At 39.0% G+C, this 16,750-nt stretch overlaps 1 protein-coding gene across 8 annotated transcripts in view; it reads right to left on the reverse strand.

The window, feature by feature from the left end:
• CDCA2 (cell division cycle associated 2) overlaps positions 1-16,750 on the reverse strand; it is a 53,773-nt gene that overhangs the window by 15,606 nt on the left and 21,417 nt on the right. For 7 of the 8 annotated variants that reach the window (XM_025463061.3, XM_025463057.3, XM_025463062.3 and 4 more), the window contains 6 exons: positions 12,942-13,150; positions 10,606-10,690; positions 9,920-10,173; positions 5,678-5,756; positions 4,333-4,421; positions 3,290-3,427 (listed from right to left, as the gene is read on the reverse strand). In XM_025463061.3, the coding sequence (XP_025318846.1) occupies positions 3,290-3,427; positions 4,333-4,421; positions 5,678-5,756; positions 9,920-10,173; positions 10,606-10,690; positions 12,942-13,150 (854 nt within the window). The remainder of the gene's footprint in view (positions 1-3,289; positions 3,428-4,332; positions 4,422-5,677; positions 5,757-9,919; positions 10,174-10,605; positions 10,691-12,941; positions 13,151-16,750) is intronic. The other variant, XM_025463065.3, reaches the window with a different exon arrangement.

A 16,750-nucleotide genomic window follows, 5' to 3' on the forward strand; every position in this document is an offset into this window, starting at 1 on the left:
AGCATTCCGACTACTGTTAAACTTGATACTTACTATTCAGATTCTTGTTTCCAGGGAGGAAAAGTCCACTTTTCTTGTTATCCTTATTGCTCAATTTCATACCGACAGGCTGAAGACTTGGCCTTTTTTTTTTTTAAATTTTATTAGGCATTCAGTAGGTCCTTCTAACCCGAAGACTCCTTTCTGTTGTGGGAAATCCCTTCTTTTGACAATTTCTCTCATTCTATCTTCTTCTTCTTTCTGAGATACGTACATAGTCTCCTAGATTCAGTTTTTACATCTCTTATTACTAGTCTATTTCTCTTTTGCTCTACCTCCTAGGGGACTTTCCTTAACTTTATTGTCTAGTCCAACTACTAGATTTTACATATATATGACTATTTTTTCCTCTGCTCCTGTTTCATAGGATCCTCTTCTTAGTTTCATGCAGGTAATATTTTCTTAAATCTGAGTAGATTAGATTTTTTTCAATAAAGTTTCCGTCCATTCCCAGAATAGCATCTCTTTCCGGGGTAAGTTTTTCAACCTTTTTTTTTTTTTTTTTTCTTTTTTTTTTTTTTTTAAGGTTTTCAACTTTTAAATATTGATCTTTCGTCTCTTGTTTCTAACTCAGTTGTCTGGTTTTACATAAGGAAACACTGGATAAATTGGTCTGAGCTTCCTCTGCGTTCCATCTCAGTCTCTTTCCTGCATGGAAATTCTATTGGCAACTCTGTGCAGGGTGGGGCAGGGCAGAATGAGGAGCATCAGTGGGTAGGCTGTGCTTTAGGGCAAGAACAGGCTGTCAGGACTATGGAACTTTCCAAATGCCAGAATGAGGGCTTTCACTTGCACGATAACATCTGTTCTGAGATGGGAGAACATGGAGGGACAGGGGTGGAATGCCAACTGGTGCAAATAGTCTCAAATACAGAACTTTGTTTACTCTGTTACCTACTACCACTCCTCACTCTCACCATCCACTGGATCTGCTAATACTGGGCCCAAAGTCTCCTGGGATTGCCACGTGCAGGCTGGCTCCCAATGCCTCTCTGGCTCCCTCTAAGAACATTCTGGGCTGTAAATCCACCTCTTTCATCTGTTAATGTGCCCTCATCCACCTTGTCTTCCAGAGATTCACTGAAGGCTGTCATCTGTTGCTTAATATCCCTCCTTACTTCCTTCCTCTTCTCAGTGCTATTCTGAGTCTAGTCTCTTTATTATATCTATTATTTTAATTCCATGGGGTCCTGGGAGGGGTTGAAATAAACCTTAATGCTCAATGCTCCCTGAACTTTCTGGCTATTGATTTTATGTCAAAAAGTATGTGTACATTCTTTGTAGGATTGTTTTTTTAAAGAGTATAAAGAAAACCAATTTTTGATACAGTAATAGAGGTACATGCATATTTCTGAACATATGTGTTTTTTTTCAGCAAGGGGATCTTTCAAAAGATTGGGATCTAAAAGAAGGATTAGGGATCCCTGGATGGCGCAGCGGTTTAGCGCCTGCCTTTGGCCCAGGGCGCGATCCTGGAGACCCGGGATCGAATCCCACACGTCGGGCTCCCGGTGAATGGAGCCTGCTTCTCCCTCTGCCTATGTCTCTCTCTGCCTATCTCCCTCTCTCTCTCTCTCTCTCTCTGTGACTATCATAAAAAAAATAATAATAAAAATAAATAAATAAAATAAATAAAAGAGGGATTAAACCAGGAAAACTTCCAGCTTTTTTCTGGCTTTGCTGACTGCAGATGTTTGGGCCATGTTTAAACCAGTTTTTGTTTCATGGAACAGGATGGAAGTTTACTGTTTTGGTGGCCAGGATATTGGGGTAAAATTGAGTTTAGTTTTGGAAAAGCTGATATCTGAGGTGCTTGTAGGATGGTTTAAGAAGAGAAATATAGTAGGCCACTAATTATGTTTATACATTAGAAAGATTTGGGAGGCATCAACCATGCCACCTATGACATTACCCAGAAAATACACGATTTAGAAAGGCAGAGAGAACTCTAGGTAGTACAAACTAAGGGTGGGTGGAAAAAAAAATAAACCTTTAACAGAGACTGTAAAGGGATGTTCTCAATTATGCCAAATACTGTGGAGGTGGCAACCAAGCACAAGAGCTCAAAGGTTGCACTGGAGTTTAGTCACTAGTTCACTCAATACCTTGGGAAAAAGATTAGAGTGAAGAGGGGGAAAATGAGAGCTGACTTCAGACAATATCTGAAACTATGGCTCTGCAGCAGGAGCACCTTTGTGAGCCTCTCCAGGAGCAATGTTAGATGGGAGAGGGGACAGTGGTGGATTAATCCAGAGTTGAAGTGGAATGAAAGGGATAGAGGACTGAGGTTACTGACAAGAGTTGGTGAAACTGCTCATGCAATTTAGGGTGAACAAGGAAATGGAGGAAATGACAGGATATCTGAATGCTGGAGGGTACACAGAGGGGCCAGATGACGCATATGAGTAAGGGAGTGAGAAGGCTGGATAGAGAGGCAGCTGGGGTCAGAGAATGGGACACAGAAGTGTGTACTACTAAAAGTGGGAAGGTCTTAGGTACCAACAAGCTGTGGGGTATGGCAGAGGAAGGTGTGTGGATCACTGAAGTGGAAAGGGTCCACTGGGTCAAGTAGCTGGATCAGCTATCCACAAAGACACAATGAAGTCACCTGAGCCAGCACAGGCCCTGAAGTGTTGAGGAAGATGAAGAGCCCATTTCTACATTCTTCTTTAAATACAGGAAGAGATCTAGCCATTTGCAGAAGCTAAGTCAAACAAGCAGCAGATGGCACACTCATCTCTAAGAAATTACAAGATTCCTCTCATAGGGTGAGGTTAGATTACATTCAAAGGTAAGAATCAATTTAACATCGGGGTGCTCGGGGATCCCTGGGTGGCGCAGCGGTTTGGCGCCTGCCTTTGGCCCAGGGCGCGATCCTGGACCCCGGGATCGAATCCCACGTCGGGCTCCCAGTGCATGGAGCTTGCTTCTCTCTCTGCCTGTGTCACTGCCTCTCTCTCTCTGTGACTATCATAAAAAAAAAAAAAAAAAAAAACCAAAACATCGGGGTGCTCGTGTTCTACTGTGCTGAATGTACATGACACAATGAAGACAACACAAAAATGATCCTCGGGTAATTACAGCTGAGTATATAACTGCCTCTGACCCTTTCTATTTAATGATGATAATGATGATTTTAATACTCTTGGTTCAACGTTAACTGGAAGAATTCTGTTTCCTTGCTTTCCTAATCCTACAACAAAGAAATGTATGACTTCCACTCTTACTATATCTATAAAAACACACTTACCTGATTCTTTTTAGGAAGTACTCTTCTTGTGAGCTTCCTTTCCTGAGATTTCCTCCTATTCATTTTCTTTTCTTTGCAAGGCTGAGCTTCTGTATTAAGTAAGTTGCAAACATTCTCTTCTGCAAAAGTGGTCAATTGCTATAAAGCAAATTTAGAGGAGGGATACCATAAAACACAAGCAAGTGCGTTTTGACATGTGTTTCTCATATTTTCCTCCCCACGCTGCTTCTACGTTTTCTATCCCAGTTCTAATTGACCAATTCTATTAGAAGTATTTTAACCATCTTAAATTCAAATGGAGGAGCTCAGTAATTACTAATCTCTGATCTTATTAAACTTAGAACCAGAAGCATATGCACTCTGTCCATTATTTTAAAGGAGAAAAAAAAGTTTAAAACCAGTTGATTTATTCATTTATAAAATATTTACTAAGCATCTACAACTTAGTAGCTAACTGCTATTGAGTTATGGCAGGGGGGATATGCACTTAGATTATCTAAATGTGAATCCTGGGTTTATCATCCAACAATGTCAGCTAAAAGCCCTATAATGGTATATATTTATGAATTTGGACAAAAACCCAATTTTATTTAATGAAAGAGGAAAAGACACACACCCAATGAGAGTTATGCTCCTACTGAAAAGAATTAAAACCCAGTGTTAAAAAAAAAACCAAAAAATGCAATGTTTTTGTAAAAAAAAGTTATAATTATGCCATTTTCTGGCTCTTGTAATTACACACTACTCTTCTCCACTGTGTACTTCAGTAAAATTCATAAAACCATGTAGATCCCAAACAAATGTGCCAAATGGATTACCTTCTACATTAACACAAACTCTGAAAGCATCTTGTTTTATTGTATTTTTTTCTAACAGAATTAAAATCAAATCAGAAAAAGAACATTACCATTGGTTATAGGCTATTAGCTCTCAGTGACACTAATTAAATCAAGATTTTATTCAAAATGATGTGATCATAAAGACAGAAAAAATCTCTAGTAAGATTTAAAAACAAATACGTTGTGCCAAATACAAACACTTACATTTCTTCTGTTAGAGGCCCGTGTGATTCTATCAACTTTACAGGAGGCTATTTTCTCATGGTTTTTTGAAGAGCTAAAGCTATCAGTGCCTGATGAGGAAGACACAAGCAAAATTAGGGTAGCCAACAAAAAGTTGTAAGAGCCATCATTTTTCAAATACACTGGATACTGCTTTGGATACTCACCTCTGCTTTTAGCAGAAGATAGTATCTAAACATAATTAATTACTAAGAATAAATTTTGAGATTCAGATACATGTTTTAAAACTTAAAGTTTACTGAAAACCCAGAAACTTTTACCACTTCCCATGGAGAAAGCATACCATATTACCCTAAGACAACAGATTAAATCACATTACAGTAAATACCATATTCTCACTGATGTCACTTTATTCCAAGCTACATTTTGTACAATGAAATTGCAAAAAAAAGGGCATTAAAATGATCATGAAAGTAATTTTTTTAACTTACAAAATTCAGGTACTTTTTCATTTGATCCCTTTTAATGGTATAAATGAAAGGTAGTATAATGTGTAAAAGAGCATGGGCTTTGGAACATGACAGACTACACTTCTAGGTATAGCTCTAACTTCACACTCCATGTCTTGGATTCTGTTCCCGTGAACCTGGTTTGTCTCTTCCAGCTGATGAGAAGCCATTAACAGATTTCCGTCAGGGGAGAGACAAGAATAATGGTCCCCATGATGTTTGCCACCCAAGTCCTGGCTTACCTTGTCATGACCATAAACAAGCCAGGGACCTCAAAAGGTACATGGGCCCAAAAGGTCAACTTAATGTTGGTGAACACTTCTGGAAATTGAAAAATGACCCTTATGATCCACATCGTTCAGTTTTCCCAATTGTCACAAGGAATTTACTGTTGACAAGAATTGGGAGGGCAACTCCACTGCCTGCAAAGACCTGAAAAATGGGGCTACCACCTACAGAAGTTAACTGCAGGTGATTACAAGGTGCGGGACCTGGATGTAGAAAAAATTCTTTTTTTTTTATGACTCACTTATTTATTCGAGAGAGAGAGAACACACAAGCAGGGGGAGGGGCAGGAGAGGGAGAGAATCTCAAGCAGGCTCCGACTTCTTGCTGAGCTTGGATCTCACGACCCTGAGATCACGACCTGAGCCGAAATCAAGAGTCAGACACTTAATGGACTGAGCCACCGAGGTACCCCAAGAGACTTTTTATAAGCTTTCCTATACTACATGGTTTTTAAAAACCAAACATGCATTGTTATAATAAAATTTTAAAAAGAAATTAAGATTTAGTTTCATAGATATAAATACTGAAAATGACACTTGTCTGATTTTAAGATAAATAAAAGTTACTACCTGAAAGAGTCTCAGAGATTGAAGACTTACTAAGAGGACTCAGAACTGCAAATGATTCCTGAAAAGGTTCTATGTTTTCCTAAACAAAGAAAAACAAGAATAGAAATTAGACATCCTTAAATTCAGTGGACATGTAATGTGCCCAAAAGAAAATTAGGATTTATTTTTGTAGGTGGAACTGCAGGAAGCATAGGGATGGGGAACCAATAAAAGATTAAGAAAAAAGGTCAAAGCAAAACAAAGATACTGAATATAAAAAGATTTTATAATATTTACCAATCTTTAACGAAACTATGTTTACTAACTACAGTCCAACAAATGAAATATTAAATGGAAGTAGCCATAATGATCCACTAACAAGTTCCTCTTCGGTTTACTTAAAATCACATGTCCTAACTCTACAGTAAATAGGACATTCCATTAATAAGCACAACTTAACATTTCACTATTATTCAGGGGAACGGCAATATAAATGCAGATGTCAAAACTTTTCTTTCCCACCTAATTACCAGTATGATAGTAGCTGTTGGCTTTTCATAAATAGAAGTTGTCAGTTTGAAGAAATCTTCTTTAATCACCAGTTTGCTTGGACTTCTTATCAGAAGTGACCACATGGTTTTTCTTAGTTTGTTAATAATGTAAATTATAGATTGTTTTTTTTTTTTTTTTCAAATATCAAACCAACTGGCATCTTTGGGTTAAATCTCACTTGGTCATGATGTAGTACTTTTTTATATATTACGTTCATGAGAATATTGAGCTCTATTTTTCTTATGTCTGATTATGATATTAAATTAATGCTGACATTAACGAGCTGGGAATTACTCCTACCTCCTCAAATTGTCTGAAAGAATATACATAAATTTAGGTCTTCCTTAAGTATATGGTAGAATTTATTAGCAAAATCATCTGGATATGCAGTTTTCTTTGTGGGAAGGTTTCAACTACAACTTAAATTTCTTCAGTTGATATAGGGCTAATGAAGTAATTTATTTCTTCTAGCATGAGGTGTGGCTGTTTGTATTTTTCAAAGAACATGTCTAGTTTATGTTGTTGAATTTATTGGCATTAAGTTTTTCATAATACTTATTATCCTTCTAAAACCTGTTAGAGTATGTGGTCAAACCACCTTTCTTTCCTTATATTGGTAATTTGAGTATTTCCCCTGAATAGTGTGATTAGAAGTTTACCCATATTATTTTTCTAAAGCATTATCTTTTTATTTCGATGATTTTTTCTCAATTTTTTTTAGTTCATTGATTTCTGCATTTGTCTTTATTAATTCCTTCTGTTTATTTTGGCTTTAACTTGCTTTCTTCTATTAGTTTCTTAAAGTGGAAGTTGAAATCATTAATTTGAGACGTCTCTTATGTTGAAATACAGACTTTAATTATTTCCCTCTAAGCCTGCTTCAGTGCATCCCACATATTTTTGTTGTTTTGTCGTGTTTAGGGTTTGCAGCATATATGTTTAACTCCCACCACTTTATGTACACCCTAAAAACCCCTCCCAGACTCTATACCATGTTACTTCTGTTGTAGATCTTACTGACATATGCTATAAACCAAAACACATGCTATTATTCTTGTTTTAACAATCTTTTATAGAGATTAATAATAATTTTTTAAAAGTCTGTTACAATCTGCCCACTGAAGATGAGTGAGCATCCTTAGTGCTCTTCATCCCTTTTTTAGATTGAATTGGGAATTTTTTTTTTTTTTTTTTTAACCAAAGGACTTCCTCTAACATTTCTTCTAATGCTAACCTGCTATGGCAATGAATCCTCTCAGCTTCCAGATGTCGGAAAAAGCCTGTCCTTCACCTTTGTTTTGAAAGATGGTTTCACTGGATTTTTTTTTTAATTTTTATTTATTTATGATAGTCACAGAGAGAGAGAGAGAGGCAGAGACATAGGCAGAGGGAGAAGCAGGCTCTATGCACCGGGTGCCCGACGTGGGATTCGATCCTGGGTCTCCCAAGATCGCGCCCTGGGCCAAAGGCAGGCGCTAAACCGCTGCGCCACCCAGGGATCCCTCACCGGATTAACAAGTTCTGTTGCTGTTATTGTTTTGCTTTTTTGCTCCAAATAAATGCTGCTGCACTGTCCTTTTGCTAGCAGTTTCTAATGAGAGTTCTGTTGCCTCTCGTGTTTGTTGATTGATCATGGATTCTAAGCAATGATGTGTCTTTGTGTACAATTTCATATTTCTTGCACTGGGAATTTGAACTTTAGGATCTGTGAGTTTATGATTTTATCAAATTGGAAAATTTTCAGCCATTTAAGTATTTTTTTCTGTTCTGATCTCTCCTCTCTTTGGGGACTCTAATTACATGCATATTATGCCACCTAAAGTTGTCCTAGGCTCACCAATTGCTCATTTATATTCAATCGTTTCTACTCTTTCATGGGGAATAATTTCTATTGCTACATCTCTAGGTTTGCTAATCTTTCCTTTGGAGTCTTTAATATGCTTACTCTCATTCAACATATTTTTCTTCCAGCAGATTATAATTTTCAGTGACTATAATGTATAGAATTCAGGTTGGATCTTTTCTGTATCCTTCATGTTCTCAGCATGTCCAATCTTTCCTCCGCCTTGAACATATCAAAGATAAAGTAACTTTTTCAATGTCTTCGTCTATAAATTCTACCACATGTGTCATTTCTGGATCTACTTTTCTTGACTGATTTTCCTCCTCATCATGGGGTATCTTTTCTTACATGTCCATTAGTTTTTTATTGAAAAGTCAGACATTTTGAGTTTAATGTTATTTGACACTGGATACTTTTGCTGTTTTTTTTTTTCTTTTTTTTTTTTACTTTTGCTGTTTTTGAGCTAAGTTGTACAATGCAGTAAAGTTGTGTCCTTTCAAAGCTTGCTAAGCTAATTCTGTTCTACTAGTGAGGCAATACGCTCCTGAGTATCGGATGCCCTCTGAAATATAAGGTGTTTCTACCACTTAGTTGGTGGTAACACTTCCTTCTTCCCTGTAGCTGTAGGGACTGTTTCCTCTGCTCCATTTAGGTCGTCCTTTCCCTGGCTTCAGGCAGTTTATTCACAAGCACGCACTGACCAGTACTTAGCTGCTCAGCTAAGTCTCCAGTGAAAACCTTTGCAGATCTCCAGAGCTCTCTGTGCAGCTCTCTCCTTTCTGGTCTTTGCCATGAGCTCTAGCCTCTCTGCTTTCCCAGACTCCCAACTCCATTTTCTCAGCTCATGGAAACTGCCAGGCTCCACCAGGTAAACCCCTCCTGTGCTGTGGCCTGGACACCCAGCTTGGGCAGTTAAGTTGGGGCTCATGCAGTTTGCCTCATTTGTCACTATCCTGCCCATCCTGATGGTCAATGTCTCAGAACAACCATTTTTGTATATTTTGGGTTTTGTTTTGTTTTAGTTGTTCTTCTTGAAAACATAAATTAGGTCCCTGTTACTCCACATTGGCTAAAAGTGGAATATTCTTATTCCAAAGTGTAAGGCAAGGGAGAGGATGAATGATGGTTCCAATATAAAAACGGGCAAAGATTAATAGGCAATTCTCTAGAGAAGAAATTCAAATGGCTTATAAACATGAAAAATGTTCAAACCTCATTAGGAAACTAAATTTTCAAGTCATCTTTTTCTCTTATTAAGCTATTTTAAAAAGTACAAGTTCATACCCAAAGTTTACAAAGTTTAGTAAAATAAAACCATTTATACTGCTGTTAAGTCCAAATTGGTACAATTTCTGGATACTCAGCAATATGTATTAAAAAGGTAAAAAACATTCCTATTTTTTCATCAATTAATTCTACCTACAGAAATTCATCTTAGAGGGAAAAAGTTTATATTTACAGCATATCAGTTCTAAGGTTGCTGCTCTTTCACATTTTCCCACTTCTGAAACCTGAGTGCAGCTTACAATTCATGGTGTGTGACAGCTTAACTTCTAGCATCTTTTCTTGGTGGTCCATAAAACAATGGTACATTGTCAGTCAATGGTATTTAGGTTCCAAGAAATATGCCATGTACAAGGAGTCATGCAAGTATGAGAACACAGCTAATACCCCATGCACTTGTCATGATGAGCACAGGGTAAAAAAAAAAAAAGAGAAAAAAAACCTACCTAAAAAAACACATTATTTTCTACCATGACACATCATTTAGTCCATTGCATGATTTCAAAGCATAATTATTGTTCACACAAAACAGGCGAGGTCTGATGAAAATATAAACAAGTTTGTTCCACATTTTTCACACTTACAAGATTCTCCCCCTTGTCATCAAAATTTGGTTGTGATAACTGCAACTGCACAGGAACTGGTGATGATTGCTCAAGTAGCAGGGGACTGATACTACTTAAATCCTTTTTTCGAACAGGTGTTCCTCCTTTTCGCAACGGAGTATTTGCTGGCAAAGACTCATCAAACACCTCAGGGCTTAGATCCTCTCCAAAAGTAACTCTCTTCCTCTTCCTGATATTTAGAAAGGCTGGCACTTTACAATTTTCTTGACCTTCTATAGATAATAAATGAGTAGATAAAAGAATTATCTAAAAATGCATAAGCTAGAATCTTTTAACATAATTAGATACAGCTTTTATAATAGAAAATAGTTTGTAGAAAACATAAATTCAAAATGGAAAAGGAAGCAGTTCTAAAATATGGTAATAGATTTTAAAGTAAATTTTGCATAAGTATCTTAGAAGTTTACAAAATTGGAATAATAAGTTCCTTTACAAGTGTTACCATTAAGCACAAATGGGCAGGCAAAATGGACAGACCGACTGTGAAACTCTCCAAAGAGATTCCATCCAACTGTTCTCCATTCCCATAGAATATGAGAAGCACCACGGCATTTAGCAGATCACTGAAAATACCACATACTACCATCAAATGATTCACAAGGAAATGATATCCTCAGGCTTCAAAATAAATGTGAATTTCTTACCTGCTTTTTGTTCTTTGCAACAGTTTGCACGATTTGAGATTAAGCTTGGATGAGTCCCATCATCACAGAGATTGTCACAGTGTTCCTAAATATCAATGAAAAATTTTACACATATAAATGCATATGCACAGTCATTAAGAACCGACAACTTGAACTTCTTTTTCTGACAAGATCTAGATACTATTTAGCATTGCAGATTACATTCACTTTCATAATGGTTTGGGGTTAATGATGAGCCACAAAGAAAAACTGGATGCCCTAAACATTAGTTCAGTAAATAGTATTTTAGGTCAAAATTAAAGAACAGAAATCCATAATATGGGCTAAATTCACTTCATCATTTTTAATCTGGCAAATGAAATTATGGAAAATCTGAGTGGCTAGAGTCATACTAGCCACATACAAATGGTGCCAGACGACGCAGACTAACTACAGTTATAAGAATTGCACAAAAACAAGAAAACAATAGGTAAATGACATAATGGGGTGTTTTATTTTTAAACACGTAACTCGCACTTTTGATAAATATGTAAACCTCTCGTCCACGTTACTATATTCTTGAGTTAGGAACAAGAAAAGAAGATAGTATTTGTCCCTCTCTACTTAGCAAAAGATGATAGAGTAGGCAAGCTGGTGAGGAAGGGACAGTGCAAGTCCTGAAGCACCAGACATGGCCAAACTCAACACAGGCCCACTGGAGTCAAGCAGGACAGAGCCAGGGCTGTGGGGTCCATAAGTCACCTCCAAATCCTCATCTGCTTCCTACATCCCGGACCAGCCCTTGTTCTCTAGAGCTATTCATTTTCTCCAGTGCACCTGCTCCAAGAGCAGCACCATTTCTAAGCAACTGTCCTGCCCCAAACCAATCTTCTTGAGCAACTCTCTCTCAAGTCCATTTTATTTTCCTGACGAGGAGAATGCCCATATCAGTATTTGTGAAATAAATGAGCTTAGAAAATAAAATTCTTGTGAATTTTTAGGCTATCTTTAATTAAAACCACCATGAAAATTAGCAAACAATTCAAATTGTATACACCCACAAACCTTGGATTATAAAAATCTTCATAGAATTTTAGTGGTAGGACTTGATGTTTGCTATGTAATGCTGTTAATCAGTAAGGGTTATTTGGATCATGAAGATGCTAAGTCTGTTTGAGGAGAAGATACAATGAATACAAGATATGAATGAGCAGTGCTGCAGAGACTCACGTCAGCTCTTTAACCAGAAAAACTATTAAACATTTAAACAGCCATTGACCATTAACTATTCATGTAGATAGATAGAAGGTAGTCTAGTTCATTTTGGCTTTAAAGATGTATAGGCATGGTTCTATACTTAAATGTCTATGGATTGAAAAAAAATTACTTCTCATTTGACAGGCATTGTGCTAATTTCAAATTATTATCCCAGTTAAAATGCTCAAATAACCATGTAATGTAGTTACTAACATTGTCGTTTCAAAGATAAGGAAACCAAGGTACAAAAAGGTTAATAATCTGCCTACTTGTTAAACTTCAGAGTGAGGATCTGAAATCAGGCATGTGGACTCCAGAGGCCACCCCCTCAACCTTTCACAACATTTACAGCCTGCCATGGATTTCACTATCAGATTTACCTGGGTTCATTTAACAGCCTCAAGCGTAAGTTTATATAGAATGGGGCTAATGCAGCACTGGGCTCCTTGGAGTACCAGTGCTGCATGTACATGATATACCAGAACTGTCTGTAGAAAGAACTCAATAAGGGGCACCTGGATGGCTCGGTGAGTTAAGCATCTGACTCTTGATTTTGGCTTAGGTCATAATCTCTCTTGAGCTCCGTGCTGAGCATGGGCCTACTTAAGATTCTCTCTCTCCTTCTACCCTTCCCCACCATAGTTTGTGTGCATGTACAGGCACAAAAAAGAAAGAAAGAAAAGGAAGGACTTAATAGTAAGCTCCAGCCAATTCCCACCAACCTACTCTTAGCTCATACTAGCTCAGTTTAGAGAAAGGTACATGCCTATAAAAAAGCTATCTCTAAGACCAAATATTTTAGGTGGAAATAATTAACAGACTCACACATCAATAACTCTGAAACTCAAAATATAGCTACCCACAGTAAATTCTACAAGTTATATTCCATACTGAGTTTAGAAAAAAGGAAGGTAGGTAGGTAGAAAGGCAGGCAGGCAGGAAGGATCTCTGCATAGTGCTGTAAGAAAAGGAGGGGAAAACATTAGGGCAAGATAGCTTCTTTTAAACCAGTATGACATATACAACATATCACAAGAATTGTTTTAAGCCAAAATGAATTTTTATTCAATTTGCTTTAGGAGAAGTAGATCTAAACTTACCTGCAGGCTTTCTGGAAACAGCTTAACAGAGGGTTTCTTCAGCACAGAACGAAGTACAAAGGTCTCAGAGGATGGAACGTCCTTTTTGCACAGTGGAGAGACCAGGGACCTGACTTCAGGAGCTGGGTCTGCACTCACTTCTATAAAGTTGTCAGGTGGAAGAGCATCACTTGAACTTTTGCCCTCTATACACTCAGCAACCTTGACTCCTTCAAAGGAAGCATGTAAACAAGAGAGGCAGAAGACATCTGAATCAGGTTGTTCTACAGCAAAAATATGTCTTTGCCAAGAGACTAACATGCTATAAGAAATTTGACCCTGGGCAGCCCAGGTGGCTCAGTGGTTGAGCATCTGGCTTTGGCCCAGGGCCTGATCCTGGAGACCCAGGATCGAGTCCCGCATCAGGCTCCCTGCATGGAGCCTGCTTCTCCCTCTGCCTGTGTCTCTGCCCCCACCCCCACCCCTTCTGTCTCTCATGAATAAATAGATAAAAATCTTAAAAAAAAAAAAAAAAAAGGAAAGAAAAAATTTGACCCTAACATATCCTGCTTAGGGAATAACATCTGGAATTTCATTTGGATACATAAAGAGAAATGGCATGGCCACAATCTAACTACGGTGGGTGAAGGTGAGCAAGGAGTTTTGGCCACCCAACAAATTTAAGAAAATGCCCATGAGGGATGCCTGGGTGGCTCAGTGGTTGAGTGTCTTCCCATGGCTGAGGGTATGATCCTGGGGTCCTAGGATCGAGTCCTGCATCAGGTTCCTCTCCCACCAGCTTGCTTCTCCCTCTATGTATGTCTCTGCCTCTCTCTCTGTCTCTCATGAATTAAAAAAAAAAAACAAAAACAAGAAAATGCCCATGAAACAGCTATTAGTCTGCCTTTACTCAAGACTCCTAGGCCTCGCACCATAAAACTACCATGAGTTGAGCAATGAATGATGATCAATTTCACTGCTGGAGTCAGAGGGATTTCAGCCCGCAAGGGTGGTGGGAGGGAAAAGATGGGATGTGAGGAGAAATTAAATCGAAACTGGTATATGCTGTGTATGCCCTCAAACAAGACAAGGCTTACTGGTGTATATTTTTTTCCTCACAAGAGAGCACTTCCTTTACGATCAACATTTAACAAATATATATTGGGCACTTATCATGTCACAGGCACTCTTTTCTAGGTGCTAAAGATACAATGATGAACAAAACACACAAAGGCCCCCAGCCTTTGGGTGATAAACGGACCATAAAAAACACAGGAGGGGTAGGAGAGAGGGAGCGATGGCTAACGAAGGGGAGCATAGTGTGAGGGACCCATGCTGAACCTTTCTCTATCTTGTCTGCAGTGTGGTCACGTTAAGTTTATATGTCATAAATGTACATGGAACTAAATATAAACACAAATAAGTGCAGGTAAAACTGATGAAATCTGGGGGGAAGGGGGGAAGTCCATGGATTGTATCAGTGACAATTTCCTGGTTGTGACACTCTATTATTGCTACTCAAGATGTTACAATTGGCAGAACGTTGGGGAAGGGAACACTGGATCCCTTTATATATTATTTTGTACTGCTGCCTATGACTCTACAGTCATCTCAAAATAAAAAGTTAAAGAAGTGTATAGTTAACAAGTAGTAATATATGCCTTTAAAGGAAATAACGTAGAAATTAAGGAGATGTGGTAGGATAAGGTGGGAGGGGAAAGTTGCTGTTTTGAGGTGTTCAGGGATCAAGCAGGCACCTGAATGAAGTGAGGAAGTGAGCCATGCATGTATCTAGGGAAGAACACTACATGCAAAAAGCCAAGTGCAGAGATCTGAGACAGAATTATACCAACACACAGAGGTAGAACAAAGCCACTGTGGCTGGAACAGCGTGAGCAAAGAGAAGAGAGCTAAGAAGCTCCAAGAGAAGACTAAAGACTAGGTCAGGTGTGGACTGGGTACTGTTGTAAGTAAGTGGGAGGTCAATGAAAGATCCTGAGAAAGAGAATAACATAGTAACTAGCATTTTAAATGGAGCACCCTGGCTGCCATGTAGAAAACCCTGAAGAGGGGGGGGTCCACCAGGGTGGAAGGAGGGAAATCACATAAGAGGAGACACAAAATAATCCAGGCAAGATAAGATGGTAGCCTGGACCACAGTGATAATAGTTAGGGAGTAGGAAGCGGTTAGACATTTGATAGATCGTCAAGATAAACCCAACAGCACTTGTTAATCAAAAGTCTAACTTTTTCTTTTCTTTTTTAAGATGTACTGGGGGGGGGGGTGCATGTGGGGGGTGGCGGCAGCATGGGGAGAGGGAGAAAGAATCCTGAAGCAGACTCCCCACTGAGTGTGGGGCCCGACATGTGGCTCAGTCCCAGGACTCTGAGATCCTGACCTGAGCCCAACATTAGAGCCGGACATTTAGCCAACTGGGTGACTCAGGGGCCCCCTGAAGTTTAACCTTTATAAGGGAGGTGGCCAAGGTTACTCCAAGGTTTTTGATACAAGCAACTGCGTGAATGGCAGTATCGTTTTTTGAGATGAAAAAAGAGAGAAAAAAAAAAAAAAGATGAGCAGACTGGGAAGGAAAAGTAATTGAGACCTGTTTGAGTATGTTAAGTCTGAGATGTTCATCAGACACTCCTGTGGAGACAGGAAAAGGCAATTGGGCACCTGAGAGTTCAGGGAGGAGGCCAAAGAGAGGTATTTAAGTTTCGGAGTCAACAGCATTGTGGATAGCATTTAACATTGTGAGAATACCCACAATCACCTAGGGAGTGAGTGCAGAGAAGAAAAGTCTGAGCACTGAACCCAGGGCATTCAAGTGTTGAAAAGTTAAAGGATGGAAGAGAAGAAATAAAGAAAACAGACAAGGAATGATCAGTAGAAGAAGGGAAAACATGAGAGAATGGTGTCCTGATGCCCAGGCAGCTCTGCCTGCCACGCTGGGACCCCGAGAAGAGGTTCTATTGAGAGGAACTACTGGGATAGCAAGGAGGCTATTGGTGACCAAAGCCTGTTTGGAGCTGGGTCAAGACAGAATGGAAGGGATACCTGGGTAGCTCAGGGGTTTAGTGCCTGCCTTCAGCCCAGGGCGTGATCCTGGAGTCCCGGGATCGAGTCCAACATCGGGCTTCCTGCATGGAGCCTGCTTCTCCCTTTGCCTATGTCTCTGCCTCTCTCTCTCTCTCTCTCTTTCTGCATCTCTCATGAATAAATAAATAAAATCTTAAAAAAGAGAGAGAGAGAGAGAGAGAGAGAGAGAATGGGAGACTAGGAGACTGAGCATGACCTAGTCTTAAAGGGAGCTTTGCTATAGAGGAAAGCAAAGACATGGGGTTTTGGCTGGAAAGGAAACCTGGGACAAGGGCCAATTGAAGATGGGAGATAATATAGCACATTGTGTTAAAAGGAGAAGAGGAAAAAAAAAAAAAAGGAGAAGAGGAAACACCTCAAGCAGAAGGTCCTCGAAGAGGGAAGGGATTACCCTTGGATCAGAGCATGGAGATCTACCATAATAGGAGGAAAGGGAGGGGCACACTTGTTTGGAGAGGCACGAGTGTGGTGGGGATTGCCCCAGGCCACTTGCTTCTGACATCTGTTCTCTTGGTGACAGAAGCAGCCATGGACTACAAAGAGGCACAAGAAACTTGTATCAGTCATTCATGAGTAGGGCTGCCAGATTTAACAAATATAAATGCATGAGGTCCAGTTCAATTTTGAATGATATCTAATTATGTGCATGTATGTTGATATGGAAGAAAGATACTGCATGAAACATGCTTACACTGAAGAATTATTTTTTGCAATAAATAAATAAATATCT

The sequence above is a fragment of the Canis lupus genome, chromosome 25, assembly GCF_003254725.2.
Source record: "Canis lupus dingo isolate Sandy chromosome 25, ASM325472v2, whole genome shotgun sequence".
NCBI classification, from domain to species: Eukaryota; Metazoa; Chordata; class Mammalia; order Carnivora; family Canidae; genus Canis; species Canis lupus.